Genomic DNA, 17,344 nt, shown 5'->3' with positions numbered 1-17,344 from the left:
TGGGAAAGCTTGTCCTTTGTCCCTCCTTTGCTGGAATGAACTGCAATATTTTAGTCACTAATGAGCTCGGGGACTGTCATGGTTGTGTGATGGCCCTATATCGCTTGAGCTCCACATGCTTATATACCCTTGGTCATAGGGAAGAGGGAGATTGAGAAGGTGAAAATTTTGAGAGTTAGTAAATGATTTGAAGTAAATGAATTGGTCCCCAGCTCAGACAGTAGTTGGTAAATGATTAACTTTGGGAATTGAACTCTTTTGGCAAAATCTGTCCAGGTGTCATTTCATTCTCTCATCTTCCTCCCTGCAAACATGAGTTTAGTTAATGAAAATTCAAAGAAGAGACCAAAGGCAATTATTTTCTTCTGTGCTAGGTTCAGCCTTTAAGCAGATAAAGGAAGGTCAGAGGAAAGTCTGTTCCAGCGCCTGCTGCTTTCTAAGGGTCCCTAACTTAAAATTGTCATCATGCTAGGGTGCTGTATTTTTGGGATACCTTAATAGAACCATTTTACAAAAGGGAACAATGGAGGAAATAGAATATTTTTAAGGCATTAAAATAAGACCAAAATTAAAATATAGCATTTAGGAGAAAAAATAAGAAGCTTAGATAATAAAACTCCAAAGATAATCAGAATGATTACCATAAAATTCCTGAGAATGGTTACTGTTAGGGACGAGGTAGTTGGCAATGACTGGGAGCAGCGTCATGAAGGGCTATTAGAGTAACTGAGAAAGTTTTATTTTTCTACCTAGATGGTAGATACGAGTGTTCTCCTTATAATAAACAATTCATCATATTATATATTTGATTTATGCCACTTTCTGTGTCTTACAGTTTATTCTATTTTATAATAAAAAGGTTAAAAATAAATGTTGTCTATGTTTATGTTGATTTTTATTAGAAATTAAAATCATTCTGTAAGTAATGCAGGTCCATTTATAATCTAATCATTTCATAGAGCAGTTCATAAGCTATTTTTAGGTATATTCAGAAAATGACAGCATTATTAATGAGCAGTGTAAATTTAAATTGGAATATTAATTTTAATGTATTAACATTTTGAGTATTGCTCCAAGACCTAAACAAATATAAGATCAAGGCAGATGTTTATTTCAGTTTTAGATCTTTCATTTGGCTCCTTTGCATGGGATTTACTTCTCTGCCAAAATTTCTCATGCTTTTATTAATTATAGCAGATTTTCCTTTATGTCTTTGAACAGAGTTATAATTGTGTCTTCAAAAATCTTTCCTAATTTCAATATCTGAGTCATTTCAGACAGTCTCTACTATCTTTCACTTGAGAATGAGTCACAGTTTTTTGTTTCTTTATAAGTTAAATAATTTTTACTACATTCTGGACATCAGGAATGTTATGTTGTAAAGTGTCTGGTTCTTATATTTTCCTCCAAAAAATGGTTTTGGTAGTACAGGTAATGTTGCTTTGTGAAGGTAATTAACTTGGTTGACCTCAAACTATAAACCCTGTCTCTAGGGCAGTAGCTCAGTCTCAGTTCAGTTCTTTTATCTTTAACTAGTCTACATGGAATCTGCTTGGTGTACTTGTAGTTCAGGAATTAGCAGAATTTATATTTGAGTTGGCATGGTTGCTCACGCCTGTAATCCCAGCTACACAGGATGCGTAGGCAGAAGTATCACAGTCTGAGGCTAACCCTTGCAAAAAGTATAATACTCTATCTGAAAAATAAGAAAAGGCTAGGGGTGTGGTAGAGCATTTGCCTAACAAATGCAAGACCCTAAATTCAATCCTCAACACTGCCAAAAAAAGAAAAAAAAGAAAGCATTTTTGGGATTCCCTGTCACTGGCTTTCTCCTATTCAAGGTTCACCTTCACTTTCTAGCAGCTGTGATTGCTCCAAACACTGTCCTCACTTTTCAGGCCAGAAAGACTGGAGTTTTCTACCAGAGTTTTACTTCCCCTGCATAGTGCATACTGGGACCTCAGCTTAAAATCATTTTAAAACAACCTAACTGCATGCTGTCACCTCAGGCCAAGTGCCACCTTTGCTCTAGAATCCCCAGTGCTTTTAGGTAGGATTTTGTTTTGTTTTTGCTTTTTAGTGCTGTGCAAAGTTTTTTCCCTTTATTTGAATACATATCAGTCTGATAGAAGCTAATTTCACCATTATAAGCTACTGAATGCTCATTTCTTTTCTTTAAAGAAATAATAGTATGAAAGTGTTAATAATTTCTTTCTATGGATGGATAAAATAATTATATAGAAAAACATTTATACTTTAACTATTTTGAAATAATATATGGAGCTAATTTGAAACACTTTTGCATTATTTTAGGAATAAATCTAATGAAGCTGATGACTGTCAACGAGAACTTAGAAAACTGAAGTTTGAATCCGTTATTTCTGAGTCACGGTATACAGTGCAAATTTTATAATTAATATTTTTAATTATTGAATTTGAAACCATATTTGAAATATCACTTTATTTAAAATGTACGTCACTTTTCTTATTTTCTTACTTTCATATTCACATATGCAATGTCTAACTCAAATCTATAATGTCTTGCAATTTTTCATTGCTTTTGCCTCTACCTAGGTGGAAATATGTTAACATTACAGAACTATCCGTGTTCTTAACTTTTTAACTTTTTTAAAGCTACAGTTATAGTCTTTAATTTCAAATGATATTTCCATAAATATGAAATCATAATATAAATATAAAAACATAGTGTCTGATGAATGCTGGTGGGATTATTTTTCTATTCCTTTATAGGAACAGTAGGCTGCTTAAAGAAAAAGAAGACTCTTTAATGACTTGTCAACAAATATATAAAACTTTACAGGAAGAGCTGACTGCAAAAGAAAGGCAAGAAGAAGACATAAAAAGAAGAATTAACCTTGCAGAAAATGAATTAGAGATAACCAGAACTCTTCTGAATCAGACAAAGGAAGAGGTTATGACACTGAAAAATGAAAGGTGCAGTCAAGAGTCATTTCTTACAAAAGTACTTTCTGTCTAAGTCAGCATTCCATGTATTTGAAACATCAATGTCCTACATGTTAATAGCAGTAAAATCACAACACTAAAGACCTATTTCAACCTGCATGGTCATTGCACATCCTAACCTCATTTTTAAGTGATTAAACTGAATCCCACATGGATCAAGTTACTCACTTAAAGTCTCACAGTTAGTGAAAGAAGAGATGGAACTCAAATTGCATTTGGTGTCAGATTTTATTAAAAATAATCGGATTATTTGTGAATACTTGCACTACCTATTTTACCTGAGCAAACAATTTGTGAATTCTATTATTTTTACAGAAAAAATATCTTTTTTATTGTACTTTTCCTTTTTATTGGCTCCTACTTTTCTTCACTGTTCCTTTTTCAGTCCATCTTTTTGAGAGATTACCATATGCAAAGATTCCTCCTTAGGTGGTATCAAGGATACCGAGAAGTGTATTGTTCCATTCTTCCAAGAATGAAGAATTTTTATTCCAATGGTATATTTTTTAAATTAACCTAATCTATAATAACATCTCGGCTCTGCTTTCCTACTTTTTGTTTTCATTCTCCTAGTTTGTCTTTCCTCATTCTTTTTGAATCCTTTTGCTTTAAATGCATAGTTGATATATAGCACAAATACTGTTTGTTTTGTTAGTTTTTAAAATCTGGGAGTCTTTACATTTATTGTTCTAATTTATATTCTAGAAGAACACAAGTTCTATAAAGACAGAAATTTTTGTTTTGAATTATTGTCTGCAAAGAAAACACATGTGCTATTTGTTTTTCATTCTTTCTGTCATTTTAATCTTTTTAAAGAATTTATTATCTTAATTTTATAAAAGAATATAACTTAGAAATTTCATATTTTTTAATTCTTTATGAAGCAACTGTTTTCTGAGGGAGTATCTGAGTGTGGGACCAGGGAATGAGTATCAAGCAGCTTATAATTAGGTAATTAGATTTGTTTCAGAACTCATTCTCCCCAAAAAGGCCAACATCATGTCTGTTTCTACTCCAAGCTAGCAGGAGATCATCTGTAGTTCATAGAGAAACAAAGCTTGTCTCTGGTCCTTCTTGGGGTGATTTTACACCCACTTCTCTTTGAATAAAATGAAGAATTGCCATTCACCCTTTCTTCTTCATTCTGAGATAACAATAAGTTGCTGCTTGCAAAGATGGTGAACCTTATACCTACATGATTCCTCATTCCACCCCCTTCCCTGACATTTCATGATTATGGACTTGCTCAGTCTGTAGGATATTAGAAGCAGCAATATCATAACCAGAAAATTTATAAGAGTTGTTAAATAACAGCTAAATATCAAGTATGCATAAGCAAAGAACTATATATGTGAAGAAAAATTTTAGCCCATCCAACAGAGACCAATATCCCTGTTCATATCAATAAGTCTGAGAGTGTCCTCCCTGTATTTAATAGGGGTTAATAACTAATGGCCACAGTGATGACCCTGAGTCTAAAAAAGATTAAAATCAGTTATATACTATATATGAAAGGAATAAGATTATACATTTTCAAAAAGATATCATGAAATAAATTAGAAGTTTAAGTCTTTAGTTTAAAACCTTGATTATCTCAGCAACTCTTTTTTAATTATTTTTTATTTTTGGTGGGACTAAGGTTTGAACTCAGGGCTTCACATTTGCAAAACAGGTGCTCTACCACTTGAGCCACACCTCCAGCCCTCAGCAATTCTTGTATTATCTAGGACACCTCACTTCCAGTGATGCCAGATTAATTAGGCTTAACTCTTTGCTCAGATGAATGTTGTCTCCTTACAGTAGTCATTGAGACAATCCTATCTTTACTAATGTTTCTGGAACTCTTCTCTAAGGATTAACTTAAATATGCATAATTTAGACTATCATCAATTTGAAGAATATTTACTCTTTAAGAATAAATTTGATATCCAAAACCTTCTTCAATAGGTTCAATGAAAGTAAATTAAGGAATACAGTAGGAAGCCAATCTGGGAAATACCATTTGGGATCAAAACCGGAATAAAATGTTTTCTCTTTCCCCTCTGCTTAATAAATTGTCTCTGACTGCAATTTGAAAAGGTGAGTTTTATAAATGTTTTCAGGATTAGTTGTATCAATAGAATAAATATAGTGTTTTTTGTGAGGTTGCTCTGAAATAGCACACTCAGTTGGATGTATATGTTTTGCTATGTTTTTAAATATTTATTATGATTTTAATCTTTCCTTCTGTTATAAGCTTTAAATGAAAAGAATAGCTTCTGTCAGCTTTTAGAGACTAGCAATATCACAGAACTACCTCTTTCTCTTTTCCTTTATTTTTCTTGTACACTTGCCCCAGTTCCTTCTTTGCTCTCTGTGCTTTGATTCTATCCAGAAGCATATGTGATATTACTTGCTCATTTGGTGGCACTCAGTTTACTGAGACGATGTCTGTCCCATAAGCAAAAATAAAAATGCACTTGTAGGTCAGCAAGTTGTAGAATCACACAGTTACTCCTAGACATAATCACTGCCCGCCCCCCTTTTTTGTTCTAAGTTACTTTCATATTTTGTCTATCTTATCCTCTTACTGTATCCCCAGCATCTGGCACATATATCCACTCAATAAATATTTGAGTGAGTGAGTGCATGGAAGAATGAATAAATTAATCACTTGTTTTGGATAATTTAGCTAGTCAGTTATTTGTTGAATATTTTTATATGCCAGGTACTATGCATACATATAGGATACAATGGCGAATCTCTTCCTTATGAAGCTTTTATTCTAATGGAAGAGACAAACAGTAAAAAAAAAAAAAAAAAAAAAGGTAGAGAACTAGTTAGAATAATTACAGGTTGTGATAACTGATGTGATGTAAGTAAAGAAGTATTATAGAAAGGATGCCTGCTTTACACAGAAGATCATAAATGAAACTTCCAAATTTATACACACAGGAAAATAGGAGTTACCAGAACAAGAGCTAGGGGAGAGGTTTAAAAAGAAAGAAAGAAAAAGCTTGGTGAGTTCCAGGGCATGATAGGAGTGCAGTGTGGCATGTGGCATAGAGAGGAGGTAAAGAGGCCACCAAGCCATGCTGGGTCTTGTAGGCTTTTGGAAGTTTGAGTATTATTTTTAGTGCAGTGGAAAGAAATCGTTGAAGGGATTTAAGCAGAGGAATGTTAATGAAGCAAGATCATTATGATTGCTGGGTGAAGGTATTGATCATGGGGGAAAGTCAGTTCTAATAAAGGATTTTATATATAGTTAAGTCTGGGAGATATATAAGAAATTAAAATCTCTATTTCCCACTGCTATTGGGTTACTTAAATGAATGATAGCAAAATAGCCAGAGATTACTTTATGGTAAGCCAAAAGGGTAAAAAGACATCTTGAAGAACAAATGACCTTTGGAAGCTTTTAGAATTGCTGCCAAAACCTGCTCTGAAACTGTGTCTTCTTTGACTTCAGGGAAACCTCTTGTTCTGCCTGTTTCCTGTCTCAGTTTTGGAGAATACTAGGGTTTGAACTTAGGGCTTTGTACTTGATGGGCAGGTACTCTACCGCTTGGGCCTCCAGGTCTCCTATTTTAGCTTTGGTTCTTTCCCCTTCCCTCCTGAAATCACCTGACATTGTATTTCTCAAGGTTCATGCAAGAATTTGACTTTCTCTCTCTCTGCTTTATTTCCTTCAGTAAGTTGACCTTTTCTCTCACCTCCCTAGTTTGTTTTTGAAGCTTTGATTTGAAGCACCAATGGAACCTCTAATTAGAGGTGTCCATAAACAGTTGGAGGAGTGAAAATCCTCCAAAAGAAAATGCTAGGCTCAGGAAACACTTTGAACATAGAGATGCTTGAAAGAGATTCTAGTTGAATAGGTCGGAGAGGTGTTTGGGAATATACTGTGTAGCAGGGTCCCAAACCACTGCTGTGGAAGTATGACAACTAACCAGGCTGCCAATGTGCTCACCAAAGTCCAGAGCCCAGCTCACTCCCAGCTACAGTGTGTGCTTTTGTATGTCCCGGCAGACTCAGACACTTGCCACCCTCCTCCTTAGCCCCGAGGACAACACAGCCATTGCTCAGGTTGCAAAACGTGCATCCTAGAGGCCATATAGCTTCAGAAGAGGAGAAAGGATATAAAGCTAGAACTGACCCTCAGGAAAAACAACTGACAGTATTTCTGAGTTTGGAACCAGAAGGAAATTTCTTAGGAGGAAAGAGTTCATCCATCAGTGCAGATCTGTTTAATTCTGCATTCTTCACACACTCTACTGAGGAAGCTAAAGTCAGAAGAGGCTTCACTGGAAGAAAGAGAAGTCAGCCTCTTCTGATCCTGGGAATCTCTGGGAAGAGACAGTCTGGCCAGCTTGGTCACAGACACATTGGTTCAGATACTGCTGAGAGGGGCCTCCGTTGTGGATGGGGAAGAATGCAGCCAGGCATGAAGGATAGTGAAAAGTGCAGCTGTGTTTGAAATCCTTTGTAAAGAGACCCCTGAGCTCTTCTCCTCCTGGGATACAAGATTGCTGTGACCAGGGCCAGAACTCTGCCCAGAACCATGAATATGCCACATCATTTGTGGGGTGTCCTAATTCCATTTTTATGAAAAACTATTTCTGTGGTAAGAATGTATTCTACATTCCCCACAATAAACTTACACACATATTTATAAGAACGTATGTGTTTAAGCTTGAAGAGTCATGTACATGTAACACATAGAGACACTCGGCTTGGACTAACATGGTCCACAATCACACAGTCAGAACACGTACTGTTTATAATCACTCTCATACCCTCCGCTTTCTAAAGTGCTGCAGTAATCCTGTGTTGGTAAATGCTGAGAAAAAATGACAGGTAGAGATAGACTAATTAGATGTATTTCCCCATAATATAACGAGGATGGTGTAGAGTATTTTAGAAGAAAAGCATAATTAGAAAGTGAGGTGCAAGTTGCCAATGTGTAAACCATTTCATGAGATAAATAATTTATATTTGTATCTTTTTGCTTGTCTCTCTACCTACATTAGGGTAATTCACTTATTTATTCCCTGTCTCTACCAAAGCATGTTGCTTCAACCTATAGGGAAGGACCACTGCCCTCACCCGCACTCACATAATTAACTTCTCTTTTGTCTTTGCTCTCTGTTATTCTTTTTCAATTGAAAACTATAACTCTCACCCCAGAAAAATGCATATAAAATCTAACAAATTGTTTCTGGAGGCTCATGGAGTCTCCTATTTTCCCATTCTGTCCCCTTCTTCCCACCCCCCCCCCACTATTTTTTATCCTCCTTTCCTCCCTTCCTCCCTCTCCCTCCTTTTTCCTCTCCTCCTCCTTCCCCTTTATCCCTCCCAAGCTCTCTCACACATAATCCACACATTTCACAATCACTTTAAGTGCTTCTACGGGCATTATCTTATCTTGTCTTCACATTGGCCTGAACAAGGTGTACAGGACCCAGTCGGGGGGCTAAGTCAGCCTAAAAACTAGCCTTCACTGTGCTCTCCCAGCCAATTGCCAGAGAGGAAGGGGTTATTTTCTTGCATATGTGTACCATCCCTCCTTACCAACCTCTGTGCCCATAGGTCTACCCCAAAGGGGAAACCACATTTTGTTTGTTTGTTTTTTGTTTTTTTGAGGGGCGGTGGTATTGTTTCTCCTTTTTTTATTGTTGTGCTAGGGGTACATTGTGACATTTACAGAAGTTCTTACAATATATCAAATATATCATAGTTGAATTTACTCCCTCCACCATTCTCCTTTATTCCTCCCTCCATTTCTGGAATAGTTTCGACAGGTCTCATTTTTCCATTTACATATATGTGTACACACTATTTTCCCATATTCACCTTCCTACACCCTTTCCCCACATCCTTTCCCCTCGTCCCACTGGTACCAACCTCCAGACAGGACCTGTTCTGTCCTCCTGTTCTCCAATTTTGTTAAAAAATATATTTTTGTTTGTTTAAGATAGCTATACAGAGTGTTTCCTCATGACATTTCCATGTATATATGTACGATAACCTGAGTTGGTTTATCTCCCTGTTTTTCTCCATTCTACCTTAGTCCCCTTCTTATGGTGATTTCAGTAGGTTTAAAAATTCTATATTCATTTATGTATAAGAATTACATCAATCATATTCACCTTCTTAGCTTCCTTCTTTTACCTCCCTCTCTCATATGTGACCTATTTTTCATAATATTGCTTGTATTTGTATTCACATAAGAGAAAATATGCATCCTTTGGCTTTCTGAACTTGGCTAATTTCACTTAAGATAATGTACTTCAGTTCCGTCCATTTACCTGCAACCGACATAATTTAATTCTTCTTTATGGTTGAATAAAATTCTATTGTGTATAAATAGTACATTTTCTTAATACATTCATCAGTAGTGGGGCATCTTGCCTGTTTCTATAGCTTAGCTATTGTGAATAATACTACAGTAAACATGTCTGTGCAGGTGCCTTTATTGTAACCTGACTTACATTCCTTTGGGTATATCCCTAAGAATGGTATTGCTGGATCATATGGAAGTTCTATTGTTAGTTTTTAAGGTGCCCCCATACTATTTTACATAGTAGCTGTACTAATTTACATTCCCACCAGCAGTGTATGAGGGTTCCTTTTTCCCTCACATCCTCACCAACGTTTGCTGCTGTTTGTGTTCTTCATGGTAGCCATTCTAACAGGAGTAAGGTGGAATCTTAACATGGTTTGATTTACATTTCCTTTACGGCTAGGGATGTTGAATATTTCTTCATGTGTTTTTTGACTATTTGGACTTCTTCCTTTGAAAAAGTTCTGTTTAGTTCAGTTGCCCATTGGATTATTAATTTTTAAGGAGTTTAGTTTTTTTGTGCTCCCTGTGTGTTCTGGTTATTAATCCTTTGTCATAGGTATAGCTAGCAAAGATTTTCTCCCACTCTATGGGCAGCCTATTCAATTTGGTGACCATTTCTTTTGTTGTGCAGAAGCTTTTAAATTTCACATAGTCCCATTTGTTAATCCTTTCTCTTAATTGCTGAGCCATTTGAGTTCTATTTAGGAAGTCATTGCCTGTGCCTATTATAATTCCAGTGTATTCCCTGCTCTTCCCTGCACTAGCTTCAAAGTTTCAGGTCTTATATTAAGATCCTTAATCTATTTTGAGTTAATACTTGTACAGGGCGAAAGACATGTTTCTAGTTTTAGTTTTCTGCATGCAGATATCCAGTTTTCTCAGCAACATTTGTTGAAGTGGCTGTCTTTTCTCCATCGTATGTCTTTGGTGCCTTTGTCAAAAATCAGGTGGGCATAGCTATGAGGGTTTATATGTGGGTCTTCTGTTTTGTTCCACTGGTCTTCATGTCTGTTTTTGTGCCAGCACCATGCTATTTTTTATTGCTATGTCTCTATAGTATAGTTTGAAGTCAGGTATTGTGATACCTCCAGCATTGCTCTTTTTTGCTCACTATTGCCTTGGCTATTTCCAGTCTTCTGAGCTTCCAAATGAACTTTAGGGTTGATTTTTCAATTTCTGGGATGAATACCATTTGAATTCTGATGGGAAGTGCATTGAACACGTAAATTACTTTTGTTATTACAACCATTTTCACAATATTGATTCTGTCAGTCCATGAGTATGGGAGATCTTTCCATCTTCTGTAGTCTTCTTTGATTTCTTTCTTCAATGGTTTATAGTTTTCATCATAGAAAAACTACATAGAAAAACATCAGAGGTATTTCACATCCTTAATTTTATTCCTTGGTTTTTTTTTTTTTTTTTTTTTTTTTTTTTTTTTGAGGCTACTATAAATGAAATTGTTTTCCTATTTCTTTCTCAGTCTGTTCATTGTTGGTATATAGAAAAGCTACTGATTTTTGTAAATTGATTTTATATCCTTCTACTTTAAAGACAAAAACCACTTGACCATCTCAGTAGATGTAGAAAAAGACTTTCATAAGATTCAACACCATTTCATGATAAAAGTTCTAAGAAAACTAGGAATAGAAGCAGGATACAGAAACCCAGTGTGCCTCCTTTGTAACCATTCTCCCATCTCATTTCTTACCCAACCTCACCCCTTTGGAAAGCTTCAGTTCACTCAATAAATATGAGAGGTGTTTATGATGTCTAGGAGTTTTTTGGTGAAGTTTTTCAAGTCTTTTAGATCATGTCATCTGCAAATAAGGATAGATTGACTTCTTCCTTTCCCATTTGCATTCCTTTAATTTCTTCTTCCTGTTTTATTTCTCTGGCTAGGAATTTCAAGGCTATCCTGAATAAGAGTGGAGAGAGTGGACACCCTTTTCTTATTCCTGACTTTAAAGGAAATGACTTTGGTTTTTCCCCAAAGCATGATGTTGATTATAGGCTTATTATATATAGCCTTTATTATGTTGAAGTACATTCCTTCTATTCCTAGTTTCATCAGAGCTTTTATCATGAAAGGTTGTTGAATTTTGTCAAAGGTTTTTTTCTGCATCTATTGAGTTTTTATCTTTGTTTCTGTTAATATGCTATATTACATTTAATGATTTACATATATTGAACCATCTCTGCATTACTGGGATGAAACCAACTTGATCAAGGTGCATGATCTTTTTGATACGCTGTTGAATTCAGTTTGCCAATATTTTTTTGAGGATTTTTGCATCTAAGTTCATTAAAGACATTAGCCTGTAATTCTCTTTTTTTGTTGTATCTTTATCCAGTTTGGGAATGAGTGTAATACTAGGGGAAGCCACTTTTAAACTTGCCAAAAGTGCTGCTAGCAGAGCTGTGGCCCTCACTTATGAAACAGATATAATTTTGTACTTTTTATAGATGAGGACAATAAGGCTAACCAAGACTAAATTTCTTGGCAAAGACAGTGTCTGATCGTATAACTCATGTTCCCATATCTACAAGTTGCAGTTTCCTCAGTGTTTGCTTGGAGGTCTGTTTCAGCTTCTCAGTATGACTCCTCTTTCTCAAGTATGTAGCACAGAGTCTTCAGGGAACTCACTCCCTGGGGGGGAAAAAAAAACCCAGTGTGCCCCCTTTGTATCCATTCTCCCATCTCATTTCTTACCCAACCTCACCCCTTTGGAAAGTTTCCATTCACTCAATAAATATGAGAGGGTGTCTTCTCTCTAATGCCTTGGCAAAATCAGAAGTACAACTGTATCTTCAGATTGAAGATTTAATAAAAGCACTGGAAAACCACATTCTAAAAGAAAAAAGCTTAGTGGGTCTTTACTGACACTCATCATATTTTCATAAAACCTAGAAGCAATGAGAAAAGATTAGATGTATCTAATACTAGATCTAAAAAAAGGATTCAGAGATGATGCAAGGGATCTGAATTTTGTGGTAGAGTGTAGCTTAGTATAAAGAATGGACTTTTCATTGAAACAGAAAGGAAAGGAACACTGCCTAATTCATTCTATGAAGCCATACTCATCTCAAAACCCGACCAGGACACATCTAAAAGGGAGAACTACAGGCCAATATCCTTAATCAAAATTAATTCAAAAATCCTCAATAAAATTATGGCAAACCGAATCCAACAACATATCAGAAAGATCACTCACCATGATCAAGTTGGCTTCATCCCAACGATGCAGGAGTGGTTCAACATACGCAAATCTATAAATGTAATACAGCACATTCATAGAAGCAAAGACAAAAACCACTTGATTATCTCAATAGATGCAGAAAAAGCCTTTGATAAGATTCAACACCACTTTATGATAAAAGCTCTAAGAAAACTAGGAATAGAAGGAATGTACCTCAACATTATAGAAATGGTATATGACAAACCTATAGCCAACATCATACTTAATGGGGAAAAACTGAAGCCATTTCCCCTAAAGTCAGGAACAAGACAAGGATGCCCACTCTCTCCAATCCTATTCAACATAGTCCTGCAATTCCTAGCCAGAGCAATAAGGCAAAAAAAAAAAAAAGAAATAAAAGGAATACAAATAGCTAAAGAAATAGTCAAAGTATCCCTATTTGCAGATGACATGATCCTATACCTCAAAGACCCAAAAAACTCTACCCAAAAACTCCTAGACACCATAAACAGCTTCAGCAATGTAGCAGGATACAAAATGAACTTACAAAAACCAGTATCCTTTCTATATACCAACAATGAACAAATTGAGAAAGATTATAGAAAAACAATTCCATTTACAATAGCCTCAAAAAAAATCAAATACCTAGGTATAAACCTAACAAAAGATGTGAAAGACCTCTACAAGGAAAACTATACACTTCTGAAGAAAGAGAATTGAGGAAGACTATAGAAATTGGAGCGATCTCCTATGCTCATGGATTGGTAGAATCAACATAGTAAAAATGTCTATACTCCCAAAAGTAATCTACATGTTTAATGCAATTCCCATCAAAATTCAAATGACATTCATAAAGAAATTGAAAAATCTACCATTAAATTTATATGGAAACACAAGGGGCCACGAATAGCCAAGGCAATACTCAGTCAAAAGAACAATGCTGGAGGTATCACAATACCTGACTTCAAACTATATTACAAAGCAATAGCAATAAAAACAGCATGGTATGGGCACAAAAACAGACATGAAGACCAGTGGAACAGAATAGAGGACCCAGACATGAATCCACATAGCTATGCCCACCTTATTTTTGACAAAGGCACCAAAAAAATACGATGGAGAATAGACAGCCTCCTCAAGAAATGTTGCTGGGAAAAGTGGTCAACTGCCTGCAGAAAACTGAAACCAGATCCATGCCTATCACCCTGTATTAGTATCAACTCAAAGTGGATTAAGTACCTTAATATCAGACCCAAAACCTTGCGGTTAGTACAGGAAAGAGCAGGGAATGCCCTGGAAGCAATAGGTATAGGCAAGGACTTCCTCAGCAGAACTCAAGTGGCTCAGCAACTAAAAGAAAGGATGGACAAATGGTACTACATGAAATTAAAAAGCTTCTGCACAAAAAAAGAAATGGTCTCTAAGTTGAAGAGACAACCCACAGAGTGGGAGAAAATATTTCCTAGCTGTAGCTCAGACAAAGGACTGATAACCAGAATATACACGGAGCTCAAAAAACTAAATTCCTCAAAAATCAATGAACCAATAAAAAGTGGGCAACTGAACTAAACAACTTTTTCAAAGGAAGAAATCCAAATGGCCTAAAAACACATGAGAAAATACTCACCATACCTGGCCATAAAGGAAATGCAAATCAAAACCACACTAAGATTCTACCTCACTCCTGTTAGAATAGCTATCATCAAGAACACCACCACCAACAAATGTTGGCGAGGCTGCAGGGGGCAAAAAGGAACCCTCATACACTGCTGGTAGGAATATAAGCTAGTACAGCTACTTTGGTAAACAATGTGGAGGCTTCTTAAAAAATTAAACATAGACCTGCCATATTACTACTCCTAGGGATATACCCAAAGAAATGTGACTCAGGTTGTTACAAAGGCACCTGCATACCCATGACTATTGCAGCGCTATTCACAATAGCCAAACTATGGAAACAGCCAAGATGCCCCACTACCAACAAATGGATTAAGAAAATGTGGTATTTATACACAATGAAATTTTTATCTTTTTTTATTGTTTATACATTTATTCATATGTGTATACATTGTTTGGGCCATCTCCCCCCCATACCCTGCCCCTGCCCTCACTCCCCCAAGCACCCTCTCCCCCCACCTCCCTCACTTCCAGGCAGAACCTGTTCTGCCCTCTTCTCCAATTTTGTTGAAGGGAAAACATAAGAGATAATAAGAAAGACATAGCATTTTTGCTAGGTTGAGATAAGGATAGCTATGCAGAGAGATTGCTAGCATTGCTTCCATGCACATGGTTATTACGACCTGAATTGGTTCATCTCTACCAGACCTTTCCCTATTCCTGCCATACACATTCTCCCCTTAGTGTGTGACCCATGTTCAGTAATATGTTGACTTTTGAATTTGTCATTCCCAAGTAAATGAATGGAACTGGAGAGCATCATCTTATGTGAGGTTAGCCAGGCTCAGAAAGCCAAAAATCTCATGTTCTCCCTCATACACGTATTATAGATCTTAAACAAATGCAGTAGTATTACTGGACTTGGGTCACACATTAAGAGCAGAACGCACAAAAGGAGGAATAGGGAGAGGGAAGGAAACCAAAAACTTGAATGTGGTTGATGTGCTCCTTATAGAGGTCAAATAAAGTAATCTTAAACTGGCTGAGGCCACTGTGGGAAGGGGAGTAGGAAGTAGTGAAGAAGTCAGGTAGAGATGAACCAATGTCGGTTGTAATACACTTGTGCATGGAAGCAATGCTAGGAATCTCTCTGTACGGCTGTCTTTATCTCAAACCAGCAAAAAAGGTTATGTCTTTCTTATTATCTCTTGTTTTCTCTTCAACAAAATCGGAGGACATTGGAACAGGTTCTGCGAGGTGGCAGAGGAGGTGGCCCAAACAATATATACACACATGAGTAAATGTAAAAACGATAAACTAAAAATGAAAAAGAAAAATGGACTTTAGAGTTAAGCCAACATAGATTTAAATCCCAATTTGGCCAATGTCAACCTTAGGCAACTTGATCACTTTAAGGCTTCTTTTCCTTATATGTAAATGAGCATGTTAATAATAGCTGTCTTCTTGTGCATATTAAAGCACAAGGTTGTAGGCACTCAGAAAGTATTAGTTCCCTCTCTTGAATCTTTCTTTGTGCTACTAACCCCTTAAAACATCATATCTTACTAATTTTTATACCCTGCTCTGATCATATAGATATTCAATAAGTATCTGTTATATTCAAAATTGTCTGCTTTATTCATACATCTGTAAAGATGAATCCTTGCAGTAATTCAGCTTGGATACTATCAGTTTAAGGCATTATCAAATTAAGCATTCTAATATAACAAAACTTACCAGGTTTTTTTCTTCTAAGACTCACCTCTTCCTCTGATCTCTTATCCATCAACAGCTTTGAGAACAACTGAGTTCCAACTTCTTATGATATCACACACTTACTGCTTTTAGTGGAGGCAGGAATGGTGGCAAATCAAAATTACCTCTTTGATTGACAACATGAAGACATCTCTAAAAGAACAACTTGTGAAATAGAATTTAAAGCTGTTGTTTTGGCATGATGGTTTGACATTTGTTTGCAGTTATGTTTTTAACTATAATTAAGGGAATCTAGATTTTTGCATATATATAAGAAATTACATTTGCATGTTCTTTTGGTCTAAGAATTTAAAAGTTAAAGTTTTTAAAATAAATAGTCTTAATTGCAAGCACATCCTAATCTGCCTATTGTGTCGACTCCAAAAACGTTAATTAAAAAAATCTGGTGAGAGTACAGGATAGAATGTTACAACCACAGCTCCTTCAGAGATGCATGCAAAACAGAGGCGGCTGACACTGGAGAGAGCCCTGGGCTAGCATCAGCTTGTGCTAGCTGGGCCACTGGTGAATCATGTCACCTCACATAGTCATTTACTACTTTGGCCTTCATTTCTTCTAAAAATGTAGGAGTGATTTAGCATATTTCTAAGGAAGGACAAGAAAGAATTACTGTATTCTCAGAGACTAAAATAGTGCCTCACACATAGTAGGCACTAATAAATATTTAATGGCTGGAATGGATGGGAGTAAATTAAATTATAATTAAACAGCTAGGATTTGAAACAAGGAAGCTCCTCTCAGTTTTTTTCTCAGGCCTGGAGAGCTTCTGATTTTCTGCTGAAAATCAAAGCTGGAAGTAAAATACAAACTCCTAGATTCTAATGGTAACCTTTTTATCTGATTCTTAGCAAAGTTCAAGTTTAGGGCTTAAAACTGTGTTGTTTCTCATCATTCTAAAGCATTAGCATCAGAACTGGTCCTGAAGAGGCAGCTATTTAAACAGGTGCACATTTTCAGTTTTTTATAACATGGACTGTGCCTTTATAATTGTCTTATTTATCATAATTCCTCTAGATTTCTAACAGAAATTCCCACTATGGTCAAAGCTGCCTCTTTTAGTTTCTTCCTGCACAAGATTGCTTTCTCTTGTTGCTGTCTCAAGATGGTTTTCTAAGACAAACTGTGTGTGTCCTTCCATGGATATATTGTGTAAGTGTGGTTTTTATTTTTGGAATCAAGATTATCTTTTCACACATATAATCATCTTTGTATACATTACTTACTGCCCATTCCATTCTAATCGAGAACAAGTGAGTACTTATAACATCATGTATAATTATTCTTTCTGCCTTGTCCCTTTAGAGACACACTGAAGAGTTTTAGAGTCAGGAACAGAGGCTCAGCAGGGAATCAAAGAAGTATAAAGGTCTCCTCATTTCTGCAACCAAAAGGTCAAGGAAAATTTCCACCACAGATATAAATTCATATTTTATAGCAATTCACT

At 36.0% G+C, this 17,344-nt stretch overlaps 1 protein-coding gene across 4 annotated transcripts in view; it reads left to right on the top strand.

Annotated features, from left to right (window-relative positions):
• Lekr1 (leucine, glutamate and lysine rich 1) overlaps window positions 1–17,344 on the top strand; it is a 193,518-nt gene that overhangs the window by 135,103 nt on the left and 41,071 nt on the right. Inside the window, exons 6-7 of one of the 4 annotated variants that reach the window (XR_012448063.1) lie at window positions 2,314–2,391; window positions 2,822–2,880. Coding sequence is in view for 2 of the 4 variants with exons in the window: in XM_074073918.1 (XP_073930019.1) it covers window positions 2,314–2,391; window positions 2,752–2,955 (282 nt within the window). In the remaining 2 variants the exon portion in view is untranslated. Of the gene's footprint in view, window positions 1–2,313; window positions 2,392–2,751; window positions 2,956–17,344 lie in introns of those variants that run through there. The other 3 variants (XR_012448062.1, XM_074073918.1, XM_074073919.1) reach the window with 3 other exon arrangements.

Source organism: Castor canadensis, chromosome 5, assembly GCF_047511655.1.
Source record: "Castor canadensis chromosome 5, mCasCan1.hap1v2, whole genome shotgun sequence".
Lineage (NCBI taxonomy): Eukaryota > Metazoa > Chordata > Mammalia > Rodentia > Castoridae > Castor > Castor canadensis.
This window is presented reverse-complemented; position numbering and strand designations above follow the sequence as displayed.